At 44.9% G+C, this 10,181-nt stretch overlaps 2 protein-coding genes across 3 annotated transcripts; both read left to right on the top strand.

The window, feature by feature from the left end:
• Positions 1-356: 356 nt before the first annotated feature.
• On the top strand, positions 357-4,073 carry LOC114438145 (pannexin-1-like). Its single transcript, XM_028409300.1, has 5 exons — positions 357-765; positions 1,898-2,019; positions 2,133-2,332; positions 2,897-3,401; positions 3,484-4,073. Exons 1-5 carry the CDS (start codon positions 585-587, stop codon positions 3,631-3,633), a joined length of 1,158 nt encoding a protein of 385 aa, XP_028265101.1. The 5' UTR covers positions 357-584; the 3' UTR covers positions 3,634-4,073.
• Positions 4,074-4,685: 612 nt separating this feature from the next.
• Positions 4,686-10,133, top strand: LOC114438150 (nuclear distribution protein nudE homolog 1-B-like). Of its 2 annotated transcripts, none has more exons than XM_028409323.1 (9): positions 4,686-4,827; positions 5,212-5,302; positions 5,434-5,587; positions 6,504-6,652; positions 6,778-6,914; positions 7,112-7,279; positions 7,347-7,432; positions 7,529-7,683; positions 8,470-10,133. In XM_028409323.1, exons 2-9 carry the CDS (start codon positions 5,217-5,219, stop codon positions 8,561-8,563), a joined length of 1,029 nt encoding a protein of 342 aa, XP_028265124.1. In that variant the 5' UTR covers positions 4,686-4,827; positions 5,212-5,216; the 3' UTR covers positions 8,564-10,133. The 2 variants fall into 2 exon arrangements, with proteins under 2 accessions (XP_028265124.1, XP_028265114.1); XM_028409313.1 differs by having other exon boundaries at positions 5,209-5,302.
• Positions 10,134-10,181: the final 48 nt, after the last annotated feature.

Genomic DNA, 10,181 nt, shown 5'->3' with positions numbered 1-10,181 from the left:
AGAAAGCGGCCACAGCTGTCGTAAATGTTATTGTTGTGGGAAAATGTATTGTCAGGCGATTACAACATCCTAAACACTTGGAATAAACTATGAATATGATTTGTTTTTATAATAGGCTACAAAATGTGATTCAGCTACAATAAAACATATTTGTATTTTCATAAATAAAATGACAGCATGGCATTCTAAAAAGAAAATGAATTCCATGCATTTTTACTCAATACCCCCAATATTTGGTCTTTATTTCAGTGATATTTTAGCACTGAAGCTCACATTTATTGTTGTTTTTCGTCGTGCAGCAGGTGCATTTTACGCGGAACAACAGCACCATCTAGCGGCAGTCCACAGACAGACAGGCACCCCCCTGCTGCCCGGTAATGTCTGCGGCTCAGAGACTGACGGGACAGGCGGTTCAGTCTGTGCTGAGAGCAGAGGAGGACAAACTCTACATTTTTTATTTACGTCTCTGCTGTGAGAGGCCTTCCGTCGTTTTGAACCTCTTTCTACTGACTATATTGATAAGAGACTGACTCTCTCATCAATAAGCAGCAGGACCGTTTTTTTGTTGTTCCCATCTGTCGGTCATGGCGATTGCTCACGTAGCCACGGAGTACGTCTTCTCAGACTTTCTATTAAAAGATCCCAAGGAGACGAAGTACAAAGGGGTGCGCCTGGAGCTGGCCGTGGACAAAATAGTCACGTTCCTGGCGGCGGGACTGCCTTTGTTTCTCATCTCGCTGGCTTTTGCTCAGGAGGTATCAGTGGGTGAGTGTTCCTGAGCATCATCCGAGCACCCATTCATTCACTTTCATCACGTGGAGTAATGCAGGAAAGTCTGTGGCGGTATAAAAAGCATATTCTGCCTCCATTATGGTAAAATCAGTGTCTGTTATGATGCATTCTTAATTTTAATCTTAATAAAGAGAGAGGTGTGAATTTCGAAGGTGTGGTTAGAGTCTCCACCCTTGGCACTCTGTCTCTCACTCGGTCAGAGAGGTGTAGCTACCCTGCTGCTGAAGCCAAGTCATGTTCCATGTAAGCAGATAGCACCTCCTCAGCCCCCTGATCCTCTTCATAATGCACACAGTCTGTCCATGTTGTTTTCTGCCAGAGACCACATGCTCAGGATGTGCTCATTAGTCTGCAGCCACTGAGGGAACGGCTGTTATGCTTTTAAGACAGAAACACAGTGTGGTGAGGATCCAACATTGATTTTTTTCTTCCTCCATTTAAATAAGTGTAGCACTCACAAAGGATGAGAGGCAGACAGGGCTGGGTGATGTGAGCAATACACTGGCCCACAGCACACAGACAGCACAGACAGCATTCAGCGGTGTCCCTTAAGGCCAAGACTTACCTGTCTTTCTAAAAGGATGCACACGGTATGTGCTTCAATGTGTTCTGATGAGCGCTACCAGCTATCCCAGTTAGATTTGTGAGGTTGTATAGGTGAGAAATATTATTTTGAGTTGTGTATAAAACACAATGATTGCATAATATAAATGAATCGAAATGTCTAAAATACATAAAGTTCACCAGCTGCACTGTGTCCTGACAAGGGACGTGAGTGAGGTGAGGTATGAAAAGGCAGCCAATACATGGACCAACTTTAATTAATGCAAAAACATCATTAACCACTTTGATTTACGACGTATCTTCATTTCTAATTAGAGTATGGCATCTGATTCACTCGTTCATGTAAGCTCACAGTTGGTGGCTGTGCTTCTTTCCCAACGTTCTGTTGTGTATCTGGGTCATTTCTGAATGGTGCATGCCTGGTTGACTTTCTATTGTGTGTGTGTCTGTCCTCTGTAGGAGTGAAAGGCATAATTATTGACACACAGTTCTAAAACAGCAAACAAACTAATGAGATCTGACGATCATTTTCCTCTTCCAGGCACCCAGATCAGCTGCTTCGCTCCCATTACCTTCTCACTGAGACAGGCTGCGTATATGGACTCTTTCTGTTGGGCAGCTGTGCAGCAACAAGCTGACAGTTCACCACTATGGCTACACAAGGTACATTCAGACAAAGACCACAGAAAACCAAACCAGCCCTGAAAACGTCTAGATATGGTAAATGATTCAAGGCACAGTAACACTGGAGGTTTTCTGTTCTCTGACTCCCTCAGTTCTTCCCCTACATCCTTCTCCTGCTGGCCATCCTCATGTACATCCCAGCCTTGTTCTGGCGTTTCACGGCAGCTCCGCACCTCTCCTCCGACCTCAGCTTCATCATGGATGAGCTGGACCGCTTTTATAATCGTGCCATCAAACTGGCAAAGAATCTGGCCACATTAGATAACAGGGACGGCGCGGAGGACACTCAGAGGTAAACATGTCGTTCTCACCTGCCACCACTTGTACTCACCAGTTTACTTCCAGCAGCAGAGGGACTCTGTGACTGTAACATTCGTTTTTGTACAAAGTATTTGCTTTACTTTAAAACATGATTTAAGTTGCATGTTGAACTGCTGTGGATGGTGTCAGCAGTAAAACCTTCATCTCTTCCCTGCCCCTGGCCCTGGCCCTGGCACAGTTCCTGGTCATTAACTCACCATTAACCAACAGGAGGGATCTTAGTCATGTGAGGATGATATTTGGATTATTCACCAGGTAACTGGCAGCTTTGTCAGGGTTAGGGTGGATAGGGTGTGTGCAGCCACAGTCTTCCTGTTGCTTCTGCAAAGGAGTGCAGCTGGACTGTCTTCAGTCTGTGGCGCCCCCCAGCTGTAGTGTTAAGTAGTGTTGTAGCAGGCAGTTGTTCATGGAGACAAACGGACTTTCATTTGGATTAGAAGAGGTATGTTTAACATGTAGCTAAAGGCGTAATTTATCCCTATAGAGCAAGACATCTATACACATTAATAACTTTTCCATCCCACCTTTTTTGCAGTGGTGCTTTGGATGTGACTGAGAGCTGCTTTAAGTACCCTTTAGTGGAACAATACCTGAAGACAAAGCGCTACTCTCACAGCCTCGTGGTCAAGTACCTGGCATGCCGCGGCCTGACCCTGCTCACCCTCCTGCTTGCGTGCCTCTACCTCGGCTACTACATCCTCCTGGCTTCTCTCACTGATGAGTTTCCCTGCGACCTGCGAACAGGACTGCTGAGCAACAACAGCATGGTGCCGTCTGCTGTTCAGTGTAAGCTTGTGGCAGTGGGAGTCTTCAGGCTGCTCAGCTACATCAACCTGGGAGTCTACATGCTTCTTGCTCCGCTGGTGGTGTATGCAGCTCTTGGACCGGCTCGTCAGAGCTCCGGCTTCCTGCGGCCTTATGAGATGCTGCCAGGGTTTGGTGCTCTGGGTGTGGTCACACCTGTCTACAACGACCTGAGTATCTACCTGCTGTTCCTGCAGGAGAATCTCAGTGAACTCAAGTCATTTAAGTGTTTACAGGTAGGTGTAACAGATGCAGTAGGTCCAGGGTGTTTTTCGTATTATTTTTAGTTGGAAATTAAGAAGCATGTCTCATTTTCAGGTGCTGGAGTTGTTGCACGAAGCTGGTGAGGACGGGTTTGACACCATGTGCATACTCCGGAGTCTAGGTCAGGTGAAGACGGATGTGATGGACAGCAAGAAGACGTGCTCACGCCAGAACAGCAAAGAGGCTAACAAAACAGACGTGTAATCCGTCTGAGGGGAAGAAGAACGTTTGTCTCTCAGATGGAGGTAAATAGACAGATATTTACCCTCTGCTGTGATTTTCCTTTAGATGGTACTGTGTTATTTCTGAATGACTGATGGGCTGAGTATAAGTCCTGATGTGATGGAAAAGGAGAACTCTTTTTTTCTTCTTAAACCCAGGACAGTGAAAGTAAAACACACCCCGCCTACAGTTTGACTAGTTTACCTCTCAGGTGTCTTATCTTAAATGTATGAGAACACCAGGCCTTTACTTCTAAGAGGAAATGATCTTTTTTTTCTACTTTTCTCAGGTTCTTAATTGCCTTCCAATCAAAGTGAGCCATGCTCTTTGGAACACAGCATTTTATATTTGTTTTATAACCACCCTTTAAAACACATGCTTACATCAAGCTGTAGTGTCCATCTACAGTAAGTGTAAAATACACAGGAATCATAAAGTATAAGCAGACTGGAACGGCTTTGTGTGTGTTGTAAAGCATGTCTTTCTGTAGTCTGTAAATATGTGGTTAACCACAGAGGTATACTGTATGTGCATGTCGAAGGTAGAAGAAGACCTGTGATATTCTGATCAGTGGAATCAAACGGCTGTCATTCTAAATAAAAAGTCTTCTGTTGTAATGTTATTATCACGAGGAAGTAAATAAAGGATGTTGTTCTTAGTAAGATCATCATGGGCCTGTGTTTTTCATTATGTACCAAACTACACTCATAGATTCATATGATCTACATCATCATGCTGGCTGTGTGGTTGGGTCGCACTGAAGTGATAAAAAGTCAACAATAAAGTGCAGTAAGTTGTGAAAACACATTTGTCTCAGGACCAATGGCGAGCTGAGAGAAGAGGCTGATGCTTAATAAAGTGCCTGAGCGCAGGAACAACAGCTGTTCTTACAATAACACAGCTCACAGTCAGGCAGGCGGAGTGAGTGGCCCCGCCCCCCGCTCGTTATGATTGGATAATCTTTGCATGACGTCATATATATCGTCCAATGGCCGCCGTTGACTCAGGCTTCGTTTGTATTTGGTTGGAGCGCCGTTCTAACGTAAAGAAGGGATTAGTTCGTGCATGTCACGATACGTGTGTTGCACAAATTGATCAAATATTGAGTCATATCGATTATATCATATCACATTCCGTCAGCGGTGTTAGCATGTTTTAATCCTTCCCTTCTGGCAGGTAAGTTTATTTGGTCTGTTTCCCGCTCCTAAGTAAAGAAATATAGCTACATTAGCTCCAGTTAGCCAACAACTGAGCTAGCTGTTGTGTGGTTCTCAGCACCACTACCGGTTATTAAAAGTTGCTTACTGCTAATCATTATATTTTTATATTATATTTTTGCTTTGCAGCAATCAAACTAAATATGATACGAGTAAACGCTAAACATGTTCTGTGGTCAGTACTTTATCTGCCGTTGGAGATCGTGACAACATGAACGGCAGATGTTTGTTAGCTAGCCCAGTTAGCATTAGCTTACATTACGGTACTTATTTTATTGGATTCCCTCTTCCACGACACAAAAACATATTTGAAGGTCTAATAAAATCCTCCGGCACTCAGCAGCAGATATGGCGGAGCCGACAACACACACGTTCACATCGCTGGAAGAGGAGCTGGGCTTCTGGAAGGAGCAGGCAGACCAGCACCAGCAGAGGTAACTGATCCACACACCTCCCCTCAACCGGCTACCTACAAAATAACCGGCTATAATATCCTCAGATGTGTTACAGACTGGATGCATTTGCTAGTTTATTACAGTAGACGTGAATAACATTTTGTCACCAGGGCTGACGAGGCTCACGAAGAGCTGAGGGAGTTCCAGCAGATGAGTCGAGACTATGAAGCAGAACTGGAAGCGGAGCTGAAGCAGTGTGAGGGTCGGAACAAGGAGCTGCTGCTGGACAACAACAGACTGCGCATGGAGCTGGAAAACATCAAGGTAGAGTCCTGGATATAAAGAGGCTGATAAATAAAGAGGCTGAGGCCCCACAGCTGGACAAGCACTCTGCTCCAGGTAGAGACATGAGGCAGATGTTCCTGTGCTTCCAGGCAGACACACACACTGACACACACACACTGACACACACACAGGCACACACTGACACACACACACACTGACACACAGACACACACACAAACACACACTGACACAGACACAGGCACACACTGACACACAGACACACACACACACTGACACACAGACATACACACAAACACACACTGACACAGACACACACACACACACACACTGACACACACACAGACACACACACACACACACACACTGACACACACACAGACACACACACACACACACAGACACACACTGACACACAGACACACACACACACTGACACAGACACACACACACAGTCACACACACACAGACACACACACTGACACACACACAGACACACACACACACAGTCACACACACACAGACACACACAGACACACACACACACACACACACACACACACACACACTGACACACACACAGACACACACACACACAGTCACACACACACAGACACACACAGACACACACAGACACACACACACACACACACACACACACACACACTGGGTCCAGCATATCGTTGCCACTGCAACCAGGAAATGTGTTGCTGAGCTATAAAGCAGCTGACTGCTATTTTTGTTCAGTGGTCCATGGGGAAATGTTCTTTATATGAGGAAGTGAATGAAGGATTGTGTTAAAAAAGGTCATAAAGTGTGAAATGTGGGAGAACGAACTTGGTGTCAGATTTTCTCTTGTTAAAACACAATGGCAGCCTCATGGATTAACCTGGTACTGTCATTGTCAGTTAAAACGGAATTTGCAAATTGTTTGCAGGAGAAATTTGACGTCCAGCATTCTGAAGCGTTGAGACACATGTCGACTCTGGAGGACGATCTGGCCGAGACCAAAGCAGTCAGAGATCACCTGCAGAAATATATCCGAGAGTTGGAGCAGTCCAATGATGACCTGGAGAGGACAAAAAGGTCAGTGTCTGATCAGCCATCATGTCATCCTCTCTCTTTAGTGATTCAGTCACAGAGTTTGTCTCATGCACAATGAATCCACTGTAGTTGGCTTTTTATTGACTTCTCCTCTCTGCCTGCCTCAGGGCTACCATCATGTCTCTGGAGGACTTTGAGCAGCGGATGAACCAGGTCATCGAGAGGAATGCTTTCCTGGAAAGTGAGCTGGATGAAAAGGAGAACTTGCTTGAGTCTGTTCAGAGGCTCAAGGACGAAGCAAGAGGTGAACACACATGCTCACAGACACACACTGCAGCGTTTCCACCATTGATTTTTACGGCTGACAGTGAATTCTGAGTTCCTGTGAGAGTTTCTGACAGGTTCTCTTAAAACATGTCAGGTTTCTGCTCCTGTGCAGACTGTAATGAAAACCAGGCCCAATCTGAGTTGTCTCTGTTGCTCCTGTCTTTTTCTTTGCAGATCTTCGTCAGGAGCTTGCTGTACGGCAGAAGGACAGACGACCTTCCAGCAGTCTGGGCAAAGACACAGATCGTCCAGATTTGTCATGCCCCTCAGCTGGTATCCAGGTCACACCCTCCAAACCCATTAGTTCTTTTGTTACCCCTCCTGCCTCCAGCATCAGACGAGGTAATTTTGACAGAGGGAACTTTAACTGTAAGATGATACACGCTCACCTGCCCATGTCTGTTGTTAGGTGATGGTCTAACAGGGACCCCCCTCACTACGTCTGCTAGAATATCTGCACTCAACATTGTAGGGGAGCTACTGAGAAAAGTCGGAGTAAGAGATTTAACTATTACACTAAAATTTAACCCATTAAATGAACAAAACTGTTTTCGCTGTGTGTTTGAACAAATTCTTTTTTTAAATCTCCAGAATCTGGAGTCGAAGTTGGCATCCTGTCGAGACTTTGTATACGACACGTCTGTCAGCAGACCGGCACTTCCAGCCGGTCCTAGCAGTCCTGCTGGTTTAGAAGCAGATCCTGAAGTCCAAGCCACCAGTTTGAGCCCTCCACCTCAGTATGGCAGGTGAGGAAAAGAGCAGCAGCACCATCTGTGATTACATCATGAGTCTTTTCCCTGTGCTTTACAGTATGTACAAGTTTATGCACATGTCCTCCCCTTGAACAGCTTTCATGATGGGAGTTTGAATAGTATTAGTGTAAGGCAAGCATTTGAATTGATTGATGACAGAGGTCTGACATTGGATGGAACACTGAGGCTGTGTTCGAAATCACTCACTCACTCCCTCCTCCCCATATGGGGAGTTCAGTGTAGGGCAGCGTACAGTGAACTCACTGTGAAAGCATTTTTGGACATTTCGGACACTACCTCTGTGATTTTCTGTCGCCGTTAATGACTCCATTGCTGTCGCAAATTAAACGGCTAAACAATCTCTGTTGTTAGCAATAATAATTTGTGCCTTTATAGCCCAATAAACGTTTTATGGCTAAACATAAATAAAGCAAACACAGCCGGTCGGGCTGCATTCTTTAAATGATCATTATATTTATTTAAGACAGGTGACGTAACTTCTGTTCCCATTCTCTTCATTGTGGGATACACTGAGGGCCCTATAGGGGGTCTGTCATTTCTCACTTAGAATTCGGACAGCACTACAACATGGCGGAGGCTCTATACAGTGATTGGGGAGTGATTTGGAACACAGCCTGAGTGTGTTAATGCTGAACTTCATAGGATTCTTATATAAAACCAGATGCTGCCTGTGCATATATAACCTGGAGCAGTGGGCTGATACTAGTAATGTGAATGTGAGGAGTATTACAAGTGCATGTGCTGCATCTTGTCTTTCAGTTTAGTAAAACGATTAGAGTTTGGACCAGCACCTCCGAGAGGCGTTTCCCAGGGTGCCCAGTCTCCACAGGGAGGAGTTAAGATCCTGCTATGAGAGAGAAGAAGATGGCGAGCCACCTCCTCCGACCTTCCTCCTCTTCCCTCTTTAATAAACTACAGTAACCCGACTTTGAAGTGAGCCGTCTTCCCATGTAGCCCTGCTAAACAAGAAAGCTATTCTCTTTGTCCGTGCCTCGCAGGGCAAGCAGAAAGGCTTCACCACCACCACACAAGACTTCTGCTGCTTCAGGCCACTATCCACCACATCACAGGAAGCAGCCGCACAGTCAGGGAACACAGAGTCACTCTATATCTTCCAGGGGTGTTGGGTAGCATCTCTAAGCAAAACCTCCTGATGATATCTTTGTCTCCTGCTTTCTGTGATGGATCAAGCACAACAGGGCTTTTGAAACATTTGGCGTGGTTGCTGCACTTTGCAAATTGATTCACAAAAGGACCAGTTTTATTAAATACAGGTACTGGAAAGTTACCCTCCAGTACAGGGACCAAGAACAAAGAGAGTATAAAACAAATACTGTGTCTAAACCAAAGCTGTGATGAATTGGAACACTGAGCAGTGGGTTTGCTTTTTTTTTTTTGTAAAAAACATTTTTCGCTCTCATTCTTTAAAAAGGGGCTTAACATTGTGCTGGGCGTCATACAGAGACATTGTTGGGATTTGTTTTGATTAAATTAGTTGCTGCCATGAATTGTGTTAGCATTTTAGCCATCGCTGCCTTTATCACTGCTATTACCTCCTCAGCTTGTGGGCCTTGCTTTGCGGTGATTCTTTTAAAGTGGAAATGCTGAACTCATTCTCTCACACCGTCAGACATCCTGATGACGAGGGAGCACCACCTCAGGGTGGTGCTTCAGCTCATTGTGACATCTCCTTCCGGCCACTTGTCTTGTCAGATAATTTTCTGGTATGCAAGGCCTATAAATGTGATGAATAGGCGACTGCTCATGCTGCATATCCAGTGTTACCAGTATGTTTTTACTTGTTATAGTTAACTGTAGGATTTAGATGGGCACATGTGCACTACTGAATGTATAGTAATACATCTGTAATGGGTGTGGGAGATCATTCCTGCCATCAAGGGTTACATGGTAAAGGATACCAAGCAATAATAGCTTTGAACAGGTCAAAGATAAGCACAGTTCATAGTATATTTGTGTAGATGTGTACAGTACAGTAGAGCCTATATTGAATATCATTTGCCTGCCTTTGTAGTGGGGGATAAATGTGGAAATGGAGCGATGACCAGCTCTGCTTCTCTCTGAAATGTTTCTGGTGTACTGCCATCCAGCGGCTCAAATACTACAGTTACATATCTGTTGTTGTACAGTAGTTACCACTGTATTCTGTAGCCTGTGACAGACAGGAGACCTGGAGTTCCTGCTTCCTAACCTGAGCTAAATGTAATTGTAATCCTCGACCACTGTGTTCTAGGTGTTTGTATGTAGCACCTTTGGCGACTGTTTCTGTGTGCTGGCTTTGACGGTATGTGCCTGAGGTACTGTGTATTACCCACCATCATCTATCCAGCCGGCCGTGCAGTCGTTTCTATTGAACTGATACAATTTACTGACATGACTGAAACATTAAAATGAGAAAGTCCAAACCTTTTTTTAAAGATCTTTTTATTTCTTGTGCAGGTGTTTCAATAGTT

This window comes from Parambassis ranga, chromosome 1 (assembly GCF_900634625.1).
Source record: "Parambassis ranga chromosome 1, fParRan2.1, whole genome shotgun sequence".
In the NCBI taxonomy this organism is placed as follows: domain Eukaryota; kingdom Metazoa; phylum Chordata; class Actinopteri; family Ambassidae; genus Parambassis; species Parambassis ranga.
Note: the sequence above shows the minus strand (reverse complement) of the source record. Positions and strands in the feature narration are given on the sequence as shown.